The 20,366-nt window shown below is 38.6% G+C and overlaps 1 protein-coding gene across 9 annotated transcripts in view; it reads left to right on the plus strand.

The window, feature by feature from the left end:
- kirrel3b (kirre like nephrin family adhesion molecule 3b) overlaps positions 1–20,366 on the plus strand; it is a 196,964-nt gene that overhangs the window by 133,508 nt on the left and 43,090 nt on the right. For 5 of the 9 annotated variants that reach the window (XM_036150046.1, XM_036150047.1, XM_036150049.1 and 2 more), the window contains exons 5-6: positions 9,830–9,999; positions 17,135–17,285. In XM_036150046.1, coding sequence (XP_036005939.1) covers positions 9,830–9,999; positions 17,135–17,285 — 321 coding nt within the window. The remainder of the gene's footprint in view (positions 1–9,829; positions 10,000–17,134; positions 17,286–20,366) is intronic. The other 4 variants (XM_021309091.2, XM_021309092.2, XM_012849754.3 and 1 more) reach the window with 1 other exon arrangement.

A 20,366-nucleotide genomic window follows, 5' to 3' on the forward strand; every position in this document is an offset into this window, starting at 1 on the left:
AGTCCTGAAAAGACAGGAAGCACTCATGATAATCATCTTAAGTTATAGGCTTGATTTTATCTTTCTAAATCTGTTTACCTGTTCATCACTTTCCTGTCTGGTTTTGTTGTTGATTTCTGACCCACATGCAGAATCATACGCAGATGATAAGGAGGCTCATTACAAAGATTTAGACAAGGATAAATTAGCATAACTGAGGGTCCAGGGTTTCAACGGTGTCTCAAATGGAGACGGAGAATTTGATTCTGGACAGGAGTTCCCTCTGGGTAAATAGTACAGGAGAAATAATTGGGTGCCTCACTTTCTCGAGGAGGATGGCAGATGTTGAGGGGAAACCAGTGGTGAGTGGGAGATGTATGGTGGGAGTTCCTGCAGGAGTTCTGGCAGCTTGGTGAGCTTGAGCTCCATAGGGTGATAATGTTAAGGCTAAAGAGAGCTGGTCGGCAGATGAAGGCTGGGGAGGCTGAAGACAGTTATGGAGAGGACTTGAATCGGGTTCCAGGATAGAGAGAGAGATCAGCTATCTTGGTCCACAGTAACAGCCTCGTTGTGCAGTTGTTGCACATTTGTTGGCTGTGCATTCAAGATGTGAATCCCAAACATGCTTGTTTGGATTGAGATCTGATGACTATGGAGACCATTTGAGTACAGTGAATCTATTATCATGGTCAAGATGATTTGAGCTTTGTTACATGATGCATTGTCCTATCCGTGGAAGCCAGCTTCGGATGACAACTCTGTGGTCATAAAGGGATGGACATGGTCAGCAAAAACATTCAGCTAGGCTGTAACGTTTAAACATGGCTCAGTCTGTAGTCAGAGATCTGAAGTGGGCGAAGGAAATGTCTCCCAAATCATTACACTATCACCACCAACCAAAGACATTGATACAAGACATTATGGGTTTATTCTTTCTTGTAGTTTGTGCCAAATGCTCACCCCATCATCTGAATTCAAGACTTGCAATCAAATTGGACTCTGTTATTCCTCTACGTGGTGAAGTTGAGGAAATTCTAGACCAAGTCATAAGAAGAGGATTCTTAGCCAAATGACATGACATCCAGTGTGGTTTGAAGTTTTGTATGTTCAGAGATGGTATTATCCATTATTCGGTTGTAGCAGGTTGATTTTTAAGCTTCTTATGCCTGCTATCTTGCAACCAGTCTGATCATTTTCCTTTAAACTCTGAAATTGACAAGGTCCACCCAAATGTGACTAACTATATTTTCTCTTTATTTGACCAGTCCCTGTGGATCTAGATTGTTCAGTGTAAAAATCCCAGTAGATCAGAATTTTTTCTCCCCTTAATACTCAGACCAGCCCACATGGCGTCTATAACCATACTTTATCCAAAGTTTCTTAGATTCCCTCTCTTCCCCATTCTACTGCTCAGATTGAACTTCAGCAATTCCTCTTTACCATGTGATCAACAGATTCCCTAGTTGGTGTTAAAAAGCAATCAAGCAGTCGTACATAACAAAGTGTAGTTAAATCACTGTACCATTGTTTTATTGATGGTAAGAAAAAAAAAGAGCAGGGTAAAATTTTCCAAATGCAAATGAGTAATCTGTAGGTACTGTCTGACAACACAGAGTCATGGGTAGTTTATGAACTTCTGGATTGAATAATATTCACTGTAAGCTATAGAAATGTCTGACACTTTGGTAGACAGTGAAATACTTCAGTAACTTGAACTTCAAACCTGTATTGTATAGATCTGCTTACAGCCTGGTAAATTTGTAGACCCACCCTATTGTCATGGTATATTTTGCACCCTGCTCACAGATTCCTGCCATAGTGTTTCTGATTACAATGTCTGACTCCTTTATAAAGGCAAAATTAACTATACTTTTTTCTGACTTTGCTACTTACTCATGCTTTTTCTCATTCTACTGGTGTGCGTGTCTAGTCATTCATACAAATGTGGCAGAGGATGCAGTGGTTGTCAAACAGATGCACAATGACAGCTCCCAGAGAGGGCTGGTGATCTGGGCCAGTGAGCCAAACATGTCTAACGTCTCCACCTGTGCTGGGCATTCCTTTCCTCATCTCCTTTTTTTTCCTCATCTACCTATCAGAAACTTTGCAAGCTGTTGCGACGGGATGACAGGCAGTCTGTTTAAGCGGTCTTCAGAATTATACAAGAAAAGCTGGGAGCGTCATTGCTCACGCACCGTATTACAATGGTCACGCATTGCCTTCATCTTACAGCCTCCTTATGAGGAGCCTGTTCTCATTTATTCGCGTCCAAATTGTTTTTCTTCCTCCCGCGTTTGCTCTCATGCAAAGCAGTGGATGGTCTCAATATTCCAGCTATGTTATTCGCTGGAGCTCTTCCAGCACTGGTTCAGCCCTGAAAATCCCAGCAGGTTTGCCATCATCAGCAGCAGCAGCAGCGGCGGCAGCAATCTGAAGCAGATTCCTTTACCCACCATTTTGGTGGTAATCTGCTTCCTCAGATACAAGCTGGTTCTATGTTTTCTTAGTGAGGAATTTTTTATGTTTCACATATCAAAAGGCATTTTATGGCCCTGAAGGGTTTATCCATGAACCTCTTCGAGGTGGCGGACTTACGGCCTTGCTCCTCTGAGTTAATTATACATTAATATACTTTGGTTTCATTTATGGAGATCTTTGATTGTGCACTTAAAGTAAATGATAACGAAGTCCACTCTGTCTGACATATATTTCTTTTTTTTATGTGAGAAGCCCAATTCAAAGTTAAGAGTTAGTTATTTCTAAAATGAAAAAAAAAACAATAGAAGTTCTTGGGACGAGGAACAGCTAAGACATTTTTCACGCCTGAAAAAATAAAACAGAGGAATGAATCTAACAAAAAGACTGGGATAGGCTGATGTAATAGTCTGGTTGTGACAGACTAATTTGTTTTTTTTTTCCCTTCAGAGAGAGAAAAAATGACTGCTTGGAGCTTGTAACTCACCATGACATCTGTGATCCAGAGAAGCCACCGAATCAAAAGACAACTCAAAATATGTGACCCTATTAAGATCTTTCAAATGATTAAAGTAATGAACTCACTGTATCTGGGAGCTGTTTTTCTTTAGCTAAGACACCAACCTTACATCTTTGATTAGTACCGACAGGCAAATCCTTTGTGGCCGCTCTGCAGTCTGTAATCTTTGATTTGTATAAAACCTGTAATCAATGCAATACTTGCAAAACTTGATTTCTGCAGGTCAATGCGCACAGGTTTTGTGGAGAATGAAATTTGTGAAAGTGCTGAAAGGGATTTCATTATTATTCCTCGGAAAAAAAGGAAAAAAAAGAGGAGAAGTCAGTGAAGCAGGGTTAGCAGTGAGTCAGCCCTGTAATTAAAGAGGAGCGATCAATCTGTACCACTGACCACACTACTTATGCCAAGTCCATCGAATGGCTGCAGTAAAGAGCTAATTTAGAACCATTAGGGACTGCCAAGTTTGCAAACAGCCCAGTAATGATGATGGCTGATTCAAGTTCAAGGCTCGGCCTCTGTATAACAGTCAGACCTGGCAGTGGCAGGAAGGGGAAGACATCTGTGAAAGATCCCACATGAAGAGAAATATTTTTTTTTATTAATATTTCATTTTTCTACTCATTTGCATGTTCTTTGGATGTTGGTTTATTGATCAAATCTGCCCAATTTCCTTAGCTGAGCAATCCTTTCATCTTCCAAGGAGACTTAAAACACAAAACCTAGCCAGTTTGCCTGTTTTTTTTTTTTTTGTTTTGTTTTTTAGGAGATCACAAGTGTATTCCTGTAACTTGTTGTTCAAACCGGTTCATCCACACTGATAAGCACATCTGAAAAGGTTAGCATGGCCATCAAACTGAATCAGGAAAGAACCTAAATGAGGGACGAAGCTAGGAAGGCCATTGCAACTAGTGGAGCTGCAGAGATCCACAGCTCAAGTGGGAGAATCTTTAACAGAACAATTATAAACTTTGCAGCATAAATCCTTCCTTATTAGAAGTATGACAAGAAGTAAGCGATTACAGTGTTTTACAAAAGTATGTGACAAGCTCATACAGAGTGATCCAAAGTGACTTACAGGTTTATTTTTTGCAAAAAGGTGACTACAAAATACTGTTTTTTTTTCAGGGGGGTGGGGGGTCAGTTATGCATGCTAAAGTTTTATGTTATTCTATCCTCAAATGAAGAAATCTTCAAAGCTGTAAGCATGTTCTGTAAATAAGATGGTGCAAACTCTCAAACAATCCATTTTTATTCTGGGCTTTCAAGCAACAAAACATGAAATATAGGTTGGAAAAACTAATGGTGCAAAAGTTGGTGTGAGACCTACAGCAGTTCTACAGCAAAGATGGTTCTAAATGGAAAACATTCAAGGGTTATAAACATCTTGGTGAAGCACTGTATTTTCCATTTAGACAACAGTTTCTCTCAATTGACACAACTGGTACTCTTTCCATAGGATCTGAAATACGATGAAGGACAGAAAGAGATGGAGGTGGCCAAGCCAAGTGCCTTCCCTCCAAGTGTTTCGCTGGCATGAAGCCCTCCACTTCCATAGTGACATGACCGTGCACCGTTGAACCGTTATTTCTGCCTTTGACTTTCATATAACTTCACGGCACTTGAGTAGGAGTAGTGAAACAGAACTTTTATGATGTTCTTGTACACTTCACTTTGCTGTTCTTGAAAGTGGAAGGTAAGTCACATTGTAACTGAGACTGAAAGCTAAAAGCAGGCATATAGACTTAGCTATTCAATGAAGACATAACCAAGTTCATTAGTGGTGTTGCTTTCGGAAAGTAGCACCTATATACAGACACTGATATGTGTTAACATGCCTGAGAGATTATATTTTTTCTCCTTGGAGAGAAAGGATAAAAAACTTGTGATCTCACCTTTCCAGGGAGCTTTGAGCACTTTGCGCAGTAACAGGAAAATCACCCTTCTTGAATGTGCTCTATTCAAGGCTGAGTCCTATCAGTCACTTACTGTCAGACTCTCCTATCTAATCTTCCCCTCTCCATATGAAAGCCTTTATGGCTGCCTTATATGCTTGACATTTAATTAATGTTTCAGTCATGTGTGCCGGAGAACGCTGACAGCAAGCCAATATCTTTGGATCTTTGCAATCAGCTGTCATGGAGTGAGCCTCACTTTTATTTTGTCTGCAGTTCTGGCTCATAATGCTGTTCTCATGCTCCCTGTCTCATTTGCATACCAAGCAGGCACAGGATTGTTAGCATGAGAATAAACTAATGGGATCCTCCTCGTAACCCCCTTTCCAATTGATGATGAAAGAACAGAAGGTGGCCACATTCTCACAGAGATTCTTTCCTCCTTGCAAAGATCAGCATGCTCACTTGTCTGACCTGCTTGTTTTGACCTGGGATTCCTCCGCCTCTCCCACCCCTCCACATATTAATGAAGAGAAGATGAAAGGGAGCCCTGCCAGGACCAATGCTGCATCTCAAACTGGAGCACATATAGGGAACAAATGATTTCGAAATGTCTTTGGAATAGCAGATTTGCTGGGCCAACTGGCCAGAGTCGAAGTAGTCTGGTCTAGTCAGAGTACAGACTTCAGTGTTCCCACGCAGGACTGAATCAGCCATTACTCATGGTGAATGTGCAGGACTGATGGGTGTGTTTTCTGATTATTTCAGCAAGGAAACATTTCCCATGATTTTAATCAATAACGTTATATAAGGCAGACGCATTAGTCATAAAAGCAAAAGACTGAAAAGCCACCCCCATCTACTAATCAACTGCAGCACGAGGACAAAGATGTGCTTGTCTTTAGCAAAGCACTGGAGTGGTAATGCTTTATTCTCCGTGTAATTCAATCAAAAAAGTATTCCCATCCTTTTCATCAGTACAATAGTTCAAGATTTCAGAGATGAGGAACAAGTATTTGTGCTTTCGGATGACACAAACAGGAAAGTGTTTTCCAAAACATGGCAGAATTAAGTACTGTGTATTTAACTCCAGTTATGTATCATTAGGGGCTCAGGAGTAGATGATCCACTTTTCTTTCTACCTCTTGAATCATCTTTTGCTACTAGACAGAGAAAATACACATAAATAAAAACACCTATCTTAAATAAATTTAGTTTTTTTCTACTTGCATGTGTGTTTGACCATTGTGTTGAGATAGAATTAAGTAGTATGGCAATGACAACATGTCATAATCCTGTACATTATGTTCATCTCTCTTGTCAAATCAAAGTATGTTCAATGTTGGGGAAATGATTAGATCTACCACTGTTGATGAGGAAATTTAATTTGAACAAAAAGTTACTGAACATAAAAATATAGTATTTTTATCACATAAGAACCAAGTAAATATATAGAGTTCTTTCTTTTGTGGGAGTTTCTGGTTCACTACGATGGATCACTGCCATTGAGCACTTCACTTGAGCAAGGTTTAGGTGTTTTCCTAATTTAAACATGCTGGAGAAATGCCTTTGCAGCATTTGATCTTTTTCTCAGTTCTATTACCAAATTTTACCCCATTTCAGATGTATAGTTTGTTGGTGAATTATTAAAAAATAAAATAAATGGTGGGAATTCAAATATACTTCTTATGTAGATTATAATTATGTTACCCTTTTCAAACTGGTTCAGAAAACCAAAAACCCCACAAGTCCTCCATGTGGATGGGTTACAATGATCTACCACATCTATGCCAATGACAATCAGCTGTACAATAAATCACTTACCCGTCGGGTTGACTGTTTATAATGGTTTTCTGTTTAACTGTATCTCTGGAAATAACCTTGTCTTAAATGCCTGTACAAGACGAGCACCACTATAATTGCATCCATGGATCAGTGAGGCCCCATTTTCCTTTTACACAAAAACAACAACAACAACAACAAAAAAAAAAACGAAATCAGATGATGCCTATCTCCACTGGTCAGTGAGATACAGGATGCGTCCTACCTAAGTATATTTCTGGTCCATCACAAGGCTACACAGAGAAACAGTATAGATATCCATGCCCATGTTACAATCACATTACCTGACTCCGCCAGATAGATTTGCTCCGCATATCCATCTGGAAACCTTCCGTTGAAGTAATTTTGGGAAGGGGCAAAATACTGGTTAGCTGATTGGCCTATGTTGGTGATAGACGGGCCAAATAAACCAATCAGATTCGTCGTTGAGAGCGACGACGAAAACACAACCACAAGCCAAGCTACTCTTGCTGCTGCAGGTAAAGATCGTTAGCTCAGTAAAGAAATACTCTGTAAGTCCGATAAAACTTGCTCGATAGCCATGCTAACGCTAGTTTCATCGGCTGAAGCCGCCATGTTCTTTAGACTGAACTATCGCTCCTCGTTGCGTCACACCTCAACCCGTCTCAAAGCCAATGCTGATTGGACGTTCGTTTGGTGAACGGCTCCAAATTTTCTTCAACGGAGGGTAGCCAGACTGATCTGCGAGTGAAACCTTGAAAGCTCGCGAGATCAGGATGGTCTCACGAGGCTAACAATCACACTTATGTATACGGAAAACACAAATAAATGCCATTCTGAAATGCCTTTGTAAGGATTAGAACCCAGGACCCTCATACTTCAAGCCATCAGTGGTAACAACCACAACACTGTTCAGTCCTTGAAATGTTTGTAGTTCTTTAATTTCTGGAAAAAATCTGAATTGTATCACATTGTTTCTGATTGCAATCCCCTGTTTGATTTACTAGATGGAGCTCTTCTTTCACACCACCTGTCTTTCTCAAAAGACTGTTGCCAGACTAGTAATACAATCTATCCTGACTACTCACCAAACACACTGCTTTTAGTAGGAAAGAGCTAATCTCTTAGCCATTTCCTGTATGAAATTTAATTAAAACAAAAAGGGGAAGCTGGACCTTTCAGTCTGTTATTAAGATAATGCAATAGTTTACCATTTCAACATAATTTAGCAAACTGTGTATTGTGTTTTATTTTTTCACTTTGCTAAAACCACCTTTTACCTTCAGAAGTACCTTGACTTTTCGTAGAATAGATTCAACAATGTGTCAAAAACATTCCTCCCAGATTTTGGTCCATGTTGACCTGCTTGCATCATCCATTTGCTGCAGATTTGTCAGCTTCACATCCATTAATAGAACAAGTTTGAGATAAATATAGTTTTGCGGTTTGTGGTTCATCATCAAGCTTGACTAAAGGCTTGATGTGTTGCGCTTCAGAAATCGTATTCCAATTACCGAGTGGATATTTGAGTAACTGTTGCCTTTTTAGCATATTTAACCAGGCTGTCTCTGCTCCTCTCATGCTCTCTGACCCCAACAAAGGGATTTTTGTCCAAACAGCTACTGCTGACTCAATGTTTTCTCTTTCTTGAACCTGTTTCTCTGAATCCAGAAGATGGTTGTGCGTGAAAATTCAAGTAGATGAGCAGTTTCTACAACACACCAAACCAGCCCGTCTGGCACCAAAAATCAAGACACATTCCAAATCACTTAAATCCCCTTTATTTCCTTTTCTGATGCCCATTATAAAGCTCACCACGTCTATGTGTATTGAGTTGATGTCATGTGATCTGCTAAATCACAATTTGTGATCACTGCAGGTGAGCGTGAATAAATGTTGCTTAATTACATGTCAAGCTCATGTCCTTATGAATGGCAGAGCCCACAAAGACCTTTACAGTTGTACTCAATTTTGCTCCCGCTGTTTGTAAATATAAAGGGTGAATATTGAGGGCTTTTAACAAGAAAAAGGTTGCCAAACATTAAAATCAGTAGACTTTACAGATTTTATTAAAGCTCTAATAAGCATAGACTTTTAAAGTTAATGCAATTATAGGCTCTGTGACAAAACTTCAAGATTTGTTTGATTATTGAATTCAAGTTGCAATCAAATTAGGAAAAGTTATACTTTTTTAGCATGTTGTAACTACACTAGTAGTAGGTGTAGAATACTGTCTATAGATTATAGACCCTTGTATGGACTATGGTTCATACACATATTGTACCATAAAAAAAGTTACATAGCGCTCGTTTTCATGAAATCTACAAACACTCCCCAAATTACATGTTTTTTTTCTCTTTCCATCCCTCTTAGATCTGTCTGACAGCAGCTATCTCACCCATAACAACCTCCTCTCCAATCATGCCGCTATTGCAGGGGAATATGGCAGCTGCTTGCAAGCCTTTGATTTCATCTTGCCCCAGATCTGCATTGTAATGAGAACCCAGGTCAATCAATAATTCACAGCAATTTCACTTATAAAAACGAAAGAGGGAGCAGGAAGAAAAAAAAAAAAAAAAAAAAAAAACAACAGATCAGCTCGTGGGTAAAACAGCAATAGAACTTTGATGTGTGCCATCCGAGGCGCAAATACGGTTGCGAGGCTCTCCTCGTCTGTTTGTATTTGTCAACACTGCGAGCGGCCGGGAGAGGAAAGCACATGCAGGCGTCTGATCAGTTTAATGGATTTGACTGACTTACATTTACCCGTGACATGTACTGTATGTGTGCACAGGCTGTGCACTGAATGTTAAAGTTTATCATTGTTTGGAGATCTACGCTACTTCCTGCATACGGTGCTTCTCTTGATTGCTTTCTTTACAGCATCCATGGACAAACAGGGAAGGAAATAAACTGCTAATGCACATGTGTGTTGAGAACATGATTAAGTACATGGAAACAAATAAATTATGGGTTTTTCTGTTAGTTCATTTTTGGTTTTTGTGTAGGCAGTAGAACAAACAAATTCAATTAAGCATCTGTTTATAACTAGAGCGATGTCACATAGTTTTTTTGTTATGTCTCTGTAATAATCAACTTTTTAATTGTCACATCCAGGGCTTACACAACGCTTTTTTTTTCTGTGTTTATATGTCAATAGTTCCCCCGGACGACCCAGTCATAAGTGGAGGACCTGTGGTCAGCCTGAGGGCTGGAGATCCTCTAAACCTGACGTGCCACGCTGACAACGCCAAACCTGCGGCCTCCATTATCTGGATCCGCAACGGAGAGGTCCTTAACGGGGCCATGTACTCCAAGGTAAGCACCGAGGTGTGTGTCATAACAGGTACGTACACCAAGGGTGTATGTGTGTGTGTGTGTGTGTGTGTGTGTTCAAGGGGCGGAGCTGGGCGGGGTAATGATTGCTTGGAGGAACTGTGGCAATATATGTGTTTACCATTATTTCCTCAATTTGATGGAAGAAAAGAAGCACCTTGACATGTTAATGTTTTTTTCTCTGTAAATATATTTACAATCGGGCTACAGACTTGAAACACACACAGGTAGTTTGTGACACCTCAAGGAATCCACACTTGGAAAGAAATCAAAACAAACGAGTCTATAAAATAAAATGGTGTATAATATGATGTAATGGAATCGAATGCTTCTCTTCCGAGCAGTGACAACCAAGAAGTGCATGTTTGGTCTCATTTTAGCAGATTATATTCTCCCAGTGTTTCATCTACTTGTCTGTAGACTTCATGCAGCAAACCTGCAACAAGCATCAGCATACACGTTCTGCTGTGGAGTCTGATGGAGTTAGCACGCAGTGAGGTTATCATGGTTGAACCCATTAATTGTGTTTTTTAAGGACACACCGTACCTGCTAATTATTTCTGTTTGTTCCTTTGTTCCTTTTACTCCTTAGCAGGATGTCTTGGGGTCAGCATTTGGTCATGGCTGGTTTATATGGACTGAAGTTAATTCCGCTTCACAATTGTAACACTCAGAAATATAGAAATACATCTGCAACCAATTCTATTGACAGGTTTTGAAACAAGCAGGTTGCTAAGGCTTTTTAAAGAGCTCTTTGGTTTCACGTATTCTGAGATATTTCTTGAGTGAATGGGCTGAGCACTGACAGGGACCTGTATTGCTTTCTAAATACTGGAAGATTTTACTTAGTTTCTTGCCTTTAAATGACTTTTGCAGCGTTAATCAATGTCTTTAATGCTTATTTTATTAAGCTACTTATTTATTAGCTTTAATAGTTTGTTGAACACATTTTCCTCACTGTAACAGATTTATAAGCATTTTTTAGGTGTGTAGTGCTGTGCCAAAGTCATCAGCAGGTTTGTGTTTCAGCCCTTAGCTTGCTTGTATGAAGTGAAATTAATCAAAAACATAAGCATTTTCTCTCCCATATGGTTTACCAATCAACTAGGACAAGCAGATGGTGAGATCGTGAGACCATCAAAAACTTTGCGTCTCTTTATAGTGTTTTGATATCGTCCGACAGAAGCTTGCATAATCCCAACCTGTTCTGATTCACAGTTTGAGTTTCTTGAATGCTAACATGGCACATTTCGGTTCTCAACGGCAGCCTCTCCTTACATTTTGGATGCCACAGCGGCTCTCTCATGCTCTGGTCATATTACCCTAATCAGTGGACTGACATTAGTACTAAAAGCTCAGCCATCCATTAAAATCGGTTAAATTCTATTTATGTTTAAACAAAGCACATAAAGAAACGAGGCACTTAAGGCAACTAACACAGCGCTTGCCTTCCTCCTCTTCCCGTGCTGTCTCTTCCCATTATTGGCTTTTCTCGAAGAGCAGATAAATGCCATTGATTGGGCTTAGGTACGGCACCACGCCACTTTGAATAAAGTGACTGCTGGAGGTGCTGTTTGCTAATGGTAGGCGGAGGACCATGGTTCCTACCTTCACTTCCTCCTTGGGAGCAAAAGCAGATATGAAGACATTCAGCGCCGGTGGGTGACGAATGCTCACATGCCTGTGCTGAGCCTGAGTATGAGCTTTCCCCTCTTATCTCTATTACCTAACATTAAAAAGCAATGGGTTCAATTAAACCAAGATGACTTTTCTTGGGTCTGCAGAGCAGCAGGGGGACATTTTGAAAACATAATCATCTGCTCTGATGGTCTTCTCATATCCAACAGATGAAGAGGTCTAATGTGAGCAGATGTGGTGGAGGGTGCACGGAGATGGCTTTACTGATGGTGTCATATGTAATGATAGTTCTGACCCATCCAGAACCTCATCTCTGTGACCCCATGGAAAACTATTTACTGGACCAGCGATTAAATGAAAACTGTAGGATGAAAACTAAAACTATGCATCCATATGTGTTGCTTTTTAACCATGGCAGAGAGCAAAACGATGCACTGCTTATCATTAGGGAGGGTAGCTTAGGAATTTATTACTGTAATATATAATGAAGAAGCTCACCAAAGGAGAAAAAGAAGTAGGAAAATAATTAACATCTAAAAATCCCAATACATTAAGAGAAAGTTGATTAAATGAAGGCCTTCCGCTCTAACCCATGCTCAAGGGGTCTCCACATTCACATCTCTATTGTACAATAACAATAATATGGTGTAGCAAATGGTGGTGCACAGGTTATATACTTTTGAGGATGACGTTCAGCTTGGTCCTGCTTATGCTAATGTTGATTAACAGCATACACACCAAAGAGTGTTAACATTGAGATTCGGTGGCCCTTGTGTATGTAACATGTTTTTTTTTGGGTTTTTTTAAGTCAAATGTTTGTTTGCTTATAAGAATTGTGGTGATATAGACGTTGTCAATGTCTTACATGGTTAATTCAGCAATACTAATAGAAGCGTTTCCCAGCATAGTCCATCAAAAATAATTATGAAATTAATCAGTTAAGCTGCTGACGAAGTTCATTCCCATTTTGTATTAAAGCAGTCCATTAAAGCCCATGCTTTAGGTTAATGTGTTTGCGAAACAAAAAATATGGGTGTTAGAGTTGTAATTAATTTAAGAAAACCAAAAACAGTTTGGTTCTGGAGAACAGTTTCTGTTCTCTGGCAGTGTGGCATTACTGCTTTTGCTATAGTGCAATAATAAGTATTATTATTATTATAAAAAAAAAATATATATATATATATATATATATATATATATATATATATATATATATATATATATATATATATATATATATATCAGAGATTTTTTTCGGACTATTTTATGTTCAATGGACACAAAAACAGAAAAGTAAAAGAGACAGAGAGGAATATAACAAGATGAAACAAAATGCTAAAAGAGAGGAAAAAGTGACAAAAATAGAGTAGAGGAAAAAGAGACTACAAGCTGACTGTTTTTTCTTTGACCTAAAGGTCATTAATCTGCAAAGGGAAAACTTGCCAATTCCGATATCGCTGTAATTTATTGGTGCAGCTTTTGAAGCCAAAGTATAAGAGGTGGTTTTTGGGTAGTTATTGCCATTTCTATCAAACTTATTTGTGATATAAGAGATTGTTGTGCTACAAATTTTGTTTATGCTTAAAAATGCATTAATTAATGTGATAATCATAGTAATTAATTGTTATAATTAATTGTTTCTCTTAACTTCGGAAGGTCAGAAATCATCAGTTACACCTAAGCTTATTGTCCTGTTTTAAGCTGGTTATATGAGTATTCTTTGCCGTTTTATATAGCGGTGAATGAGGAAATATCTCAATTTGTAATGGGAAAAAGGGCAGAATTTTTGTGTTGCTGCCAGCTAACCCCGTTTCTAAGATTAATGACTACAGACAGGACCAGAGCGATGATGGAAACAATCCCGATTGTGTCACAAAGAACATTACATTGACATAGGCTGCGTCTGACAACTAATGTGCTCTGCTTTCAGAGCGACTCACGCACAAATATGAATTTCATCACATTGCTTTTCACATGGAAATAGGATTCACAGAGCATAGGAACTGTAATATTATTTTCCTACAAGTCTCTGAAATGGCAAGAAAAAAAAAACTCTAATGCTGACTCCAGTGGTACAGAGGCTGCAATTTTATGGTCCCTTAAAATGTACATTGAGATAGTTGAACTACAAAGAGATAAGATAAAAATGATAACGTATTTAAATGCCTTATAATACATAACAAAATTAATTATTTTAAATTACACTACAGAATGTAGAAAGCAGAATAATATTATGATTTACCTGGACCCAATCTCTTGTTTAAGTATAAAAGAGTGAGCTGATAATTAGTGTAGGTTTCTGATATGGTTTGACCTGAGCCACAGACTAAAAGGTAAAAATTAGGCATGCAAAATTTGCAGGTTAGGGTATTGTGCTTATAGTGGTACACTGCCTTGTTAATTTGGCATGTATTTTGTGTTTTAAAAAAAAAGATGAGACAATGATAAATAATCTGTCTATAATGTGACATATATCTTGTGGAAATCAATGTTAATTTAGGGGTAAAAAAGAAAGAAATATTGTAACATTACCAGGTTGTGTAACTGTCCAATGAGCTTGTTGAAGCTTTAAACTAATACATAAAAATGTTTTCATCCCTCTTGAAACACCCGGGTCAAAACCGACTGGTATTTAGAACAGTTCATAATTCATTCACCTTAAAGAATAGCACTTACATCCACAAATAAGGGAATTACCAGGCATGATGCTGCCACCACCCTGTTTCACTGTAGGTGTGGTCTCTCTTTGGTGAGAAGTTTAACTCTAGTTTCCATCAACCAATGATTTTTCATCTTTTCATGATGCGCTCAACCTGGATGAACATTGTCTGCCAGCACTTGATTAAACTGCTATGAAAGTAAATTGTTGCATTTATCTGAGTCTATTTGCATTGCTTTCATTTTAGTGGAAACTTAAGTTTATGCTTCACTGGGGATTTTTGCTTTGTCCCGATCATGGTCTTTGAAGAAATTATCACATAGGTATATGGGGGCAAATGGAGTAAACTGCTGCGGAGCTTTTTCTCCCAGGTCAAAGGGTTATTTTACAAACACCTGTAATGCACTCTCCTCTGGCACATGCCTGACTGGGTTAAACCATTCTGATTTGTAGATGAATCAGCTTTGTTTTTGTGTGCTTTTTAATTGACCTACAAACAACAACATTGAGTTTATGGTCTTGTTTTATTGAAAGATTTAAAACATAATAATTTTACTGTGTTTATAAGTAGATGCTATTTTTCAAAAGAAAAGCATACCCTGGATTGCTTTCAAGAACTACCAGGGGTACTCATACACCCGTTTGGCAACCTGTGCTTTAGACCGTGACAAATTCTGCCAAAAGGTTTTAGGAGTTTAGAGCCAGGCCTGGATGTTTCCTTTGTACTGAAGGAGTTCTGTGTTTAAAAGTGACCAGAATCGACCAGAAATTCCTGTGACTATTTATGAGTTGTCTTCAGGCTCTTGGCTTGGCAGCCTTCATTCCTGACCAATTTGCATTTTATCTGTGTATTCATTTAGTAATAATCACCCAATTTATAATTTATGGTTAATCAGTTTAGCCCAAGATGACTGACTGCACAAATTGAATCAAAATACTTTTCTACAAATAATTAGTAATAAACACCTGCTGTTGCTTTCAGTGATTTCTTTTTTTTTTGCTCATTGGTGTTATTTTATCCTTTGCCGTTTAGTGTTGCAGTTTGCATTTCCAGTACCAGGTGGTAGATCTCATCCACTCTCTATAAATCTAGGTAAAATATAATTACAGTAAATTAGAAAAATCATCAAAATTGGGTAAATGTTTAAAATAAATTATGATGTAATTTGTTTAAGACACAACTACCCAACTTTTTAACAGGGAGGTGTGCACTTTTGAGAGCCTCTAAAGCTGTTTGAATATGTCATTAGGCATAGTTTCCCTGGCATAGCGTGTCCATACTATATGGAAACCACTGTTGGTTATTTTTTCATCTAAATGGTCTTTCTTTTTGTGCTTTTCTTTCCATTGAAGAGAATTGAGCCTTGAGTTTTTCTTTAAAGAGAAGGCAGGGAAATGCATCTTGACTTTGTGGTTGACCACCCTGCACCCTGTTGCCCACACAATTTGTTCTATTCAGTGACTTTGTTCTGTCCTGCACTGTTTAGCATAGCCTCCCAGAGCCCTCCTCTGAACGCCAGATTCAGAGCGGAGAGCCAGCGAGCGCTACCAACCGATTCCAGATGGCTTCCACAATACAGGGCTCAGAGGATGAGCACTGAAAAGAAGATTGATTTCCTTTGTGGAGTATGACAAGCCATGCACTGCAGCACAGCTCTCCAGGCACACAAAAGGAAGCTCTAAAAAAACATATTTCAAATACCTTTTATTTATTTAATTTCATATCAGCCTTTGGGGGGTAAAACTACAGGGAGAATGTTCTAATGGTTCGCCTCTGTTTCCTGCAAAGGAACCACTGTCTGTTGGCTTTCTGCTATCTTTTTTCTCTCTTTTCTTTGATTTTTACTTTGTTATAACGTCTTCTCTTTTCCACATAACTATTCATTGAAAAAGTTTATAGCTAACATGTGAAAATGCTTACATAGTTCAACTGCTAATTCCTATACTGTATTTTAAAGTGAAGTCTTTTATAAGTCAAATAAAGATTTGCTTACTGTTGAAGGGAGCTTTGACAGTAGGTATCTACAGAGTAGGTGAAAGCTAACAGCTACTCAAACAGGGGACCTTGTTTTAGTATATTCAGCTCATTAAAAACAAGTCAGACTGGAAATATTCATATAAACCTCTCTGTAATTTTTAAAAGATACCTTTTTATAGATTTGTCCCTGGTTTTTAAGCCGAATGGCATCTTTGTTACTCTTTGAAATTGGCAGAAATGAGCTGTCTGCCTGTTCAGCTGATCTCCCTGAGCTAGTCTGCTGGGATAATTTCCAATCAACTACCAAGACCTGGAACAGCACAGGAATGTATCATCGTCTGTGCTGTAGCACAAATTACAGCCTGAAGCAAAATCCAAGTCTTTAACAAACTAAAGAAATAAACACAACCCAGCAGTTGTGAAGATGTGTAATTGCCACTCATATACCGTTATATCCCATGGATACGAACATTTTCTGTCTGAGATCATTTAAATGACTAAAATCAGTTAAAACAGGGGTCATTCCAATTAGGTATTTTACCAATCTGATGATCTTTTTCTTTAGTTGTCTACTAACTCACAAGAATTTGCCATCTTTCTACCAGAGATTGAATGACTATTACTGATATAAACTCCTGATAACTTTCCATCCAAAAAACTGAACTATTCCTTTATCACTCAAACTCAGATAGACAATATTCAGGATACAATCCAGTCCACAATATCCGCTTTAATTTACCAAAGTACAGAGTTTGGTCTCCAAAATTGAAATGTTTCAGCCACGGTGTTCTTTAACGTGCGTATTTGAGCACAAACCTGGCTTTCCTCACTAAGTGCCTCTTTGCTTTTTGCAGACGTTGCTCCGGGATGGCAGGAGAGAAAGCATGGTGAGCACCCTCTACCTTTCACCTTCCAACATTGAGACCGGTCAGCAGATCATCTGCAAAGCCTCCAACAAGGCAGTGCCGAACGGCAAGGAGACCAGTGTCACTATTGACATCCAGCGTAAGCAATTTTTCTTTGACTCATTTGTTTATCTTTTGAATGAAAACAATTTACTCTGTAACATATGTGATCCGTTGTGGTCGCTCATTGGTATTCATAATTGATTTCCTTTTTTTCTCTCGCGTGCCATCTAGGCAAATTGATCGGCAATGCACCGGTGATTTTAGCTTGCTATCATAAAAGATAACTAAATAAATCAAAGCTTCTGTCCGTCTAAAATGAATGGAGCCTGTGTTCCAGCTACCTGCTTGCCTTGGAAGAATGCAGTCTCCCCACCTCTCTTATTTCCTCTCTCATGCCATCAATCTCTTTGATAAGAACATCCACAATTCCAGCTGAAAACAGGCAAAGTGAGCCCAGCGTGTAAACCACATTCAGCCTCAATTGTCACAGAATATTTATTTTTTTTCGATCAAGAACTGCTCACTGTAAGAGAAAGACTTTGAACAATGGGATTTTGCGGCACTCACAAACCCTTCAACACCATTAAGTATGACTAATAAAGCAGAAAATGCTATTTAGAGAGCCATTTTGACTGATGGCTCCATTCTTTTTATTATGTACATGGCAAGATGCAAGAATGGCACGAGCGGGCATAGCACAATCAGGCCAACTCAGGCGCGGGAGTAAAAATGATTAAGACTTGTTAGTGTTTGCAACCCTAGCAGTTTGTGTCTTTTTTTTTTTCCCTCTCTGCCACGTAGTCAGAGAAGGAAGTCTGCCCACATGTAAACTGATTTGTCACCATGTATAATGATGTGTCTGTGATAAAATGCCTGCCATCATGGCATCATCCGCGCCTGTAAATGTTTGATTTAACCCTGAAAAATGAGTGGAGCAGATCTCTAATTAGCATTCCAAAATGTCGTCTTTACACAATTAAAGCTCCTGAAAACATTTTTCACAGTGCGAGATGAAACCAAGCGACAGCAGAGACTAATTGTCGAGATCCAAACTGTCTCCCACAAGGCTAAGGCTCTTAGTCTCAACTCCCTCCCTTACCCCCCCCCCCCCCCCCCCCCCAAACCCCCCAACCCCTTACCTCCACCTCCCTTCTTGGATTTGACAGGTAGTCCTCAGCACGGCTCAGTGGAGCCTTTGGAGTTTAGGCACAGATCCACTACCCACATTAAGTTGCCCCCTGAATTCAAGCATGCTACAGTTGAACTTTGATTGATTTGGGTGAGGTATTAATTTGCTTAATTTGAACACGAGCTAATTTGATTACAAGGTCAGTGACTCGCCCACACATTCTGAAACACAGATGCAAAAATAAAAGCTAAAGGGCAATTACACAGTTTTTGTCATACTACACTGCTGTGCAAACCCTTGGTGTGAATCTGCTGCTTATGCAAGTTGTTATACAGAGCCTTGCGAAAGTGTCCACCCTCATAGTTTTGAGGGGGAGGTAAAATGATACAAAATGTTTTGGAAACAAAAGTTGGAAAAGTGTGGCATGCATTTCAATTCTGTCCCTGTAAACAAAGTTCAATCTACCTTTCTGTACTTCAATCCTGCTATCAAAATAGCTGTTTTGGGAAGGCATCAGCAGTTTGTTTGGAAACTGTAGTAAACAAAAATCATCATGAAGGCCAAGGAACAAGTTTATTGTCCACTTGGTATATGTTACTGCAAGGTTCCTGAAAAGATAGATATAGAAGTAAGTTGTATGTGAATGAAGTCTGTGGACCGTCTGCCAGTTAGGGGAGGCAACTTACAAAAGCTGTTCTGCTAAAAAGTACTGGATCGGTAAAATTAAGTCAGCTCCTTCAGGACGCGAAGGACATGCAAAACCATGTTTGAAGACTTAAAGAATTCAACCATATATAATGCAATTAATTACCAGTGACCCAAATACCTTGTAATGTTGTGTCGTCTTAGAGTATAATTGCAAGGTATTGTCTTAAAATACATCACTATTTGCCAATAGTGTTTCCTAATTACACCCACATTTGACTTGAATTGACAATTTTTTATTTGGGTTTTTAAACTGACTTAAAATCACCTGAGCCAAAGGTCTAGGTTATGACAATTCAGAATAACTTTATGATATGGTGTATGTTGTAAAGAAACAACCATGCTGTATGATAATTGTAGTCTTGGTAGTTTTGAACCTAACATTTTCTGGTACAATGAACAGTCTGGGGTGGAATATTTCAACCTAGCTACCTATAAATTCAGTGCCACCCTGGAGACATATTACATCCAACTTGACAAGCAGGGAAAGATCAGTCAGGGATTAACGTAATTTTCAATACAATTACTCAAAATTTACTCTAATGAAAAGTGATTGTGTAACTTGGATGAATATGTGCCTTGAGGAGGCTGCTCATACTTAACTTGATTTCATCAGGGCTCAGAATCTGTCGTAACTTGTACGATTTGACTGACCCTAATGAGGATCAAAACAGCAAACAATGGAACTACGATATAATCTGAAGTTCCCAGAAAACATTACACAATTACAATAAATGATGTACATGGTTTGAGCATTTGTACGATTGTTTATCTACAAAAGTCATCAGAATACTTAGCTAAAGAAATTAAGTTGATACACTGTGGTAAAGTATTAGAGTAAGGAGAAATAAGGACACCAACTAGAAAAGAGGTAAACAGACCCAGAGCCAATAATATTAACTGTAGTAGCAAATAGTTCAGTTAATGCTCTGATTCATTTATCTTTATAGGGATTTGTGTATAATAATAATAATAATAATAATAATAATAATAATAATAATAATAATAATAATAATAATGATGATGATGATGATGTCAGTGACCTGACTGTATTTTAAAAGTGTAAAAGCAAAAAAGGAGAGAAAAATAACCTTTTACATTCCTCCACTTTTCACTCTGAACAGAAGTTAAAAGCTACTACTTACTGTATGGGGGAATTGTTCCTTCAAGAGCTTGCTGTCAGCTTGTGAAAGAAATGACACGCTTGACAATTTAGTCTTCATAATGGTTCTTGGATGTTCTCTCTCCCTTTGAAGCGTAAATCAGCCCCATGAGAATATCCAACAAAACAAGTCGATAATTGTTGACAGATTTAAATGCCTTATTCACCAGCAAAAGCATTGT

Source organism: Fundulus heteroclitus, chromosome 18 (assembly GCF_011125445.2).
Source record: "Fundulus heteroclitus isolate FHET01 chromosome 18, MU-UCD_Fhet_4.1, whole genome shotgun sequence".
NCBI lineage: Eukaryota > Metazoa > Chordata > Actinopteri > Cyprinodontiformes > Fundulidae > Fundulus > Fundulus heteroclitus.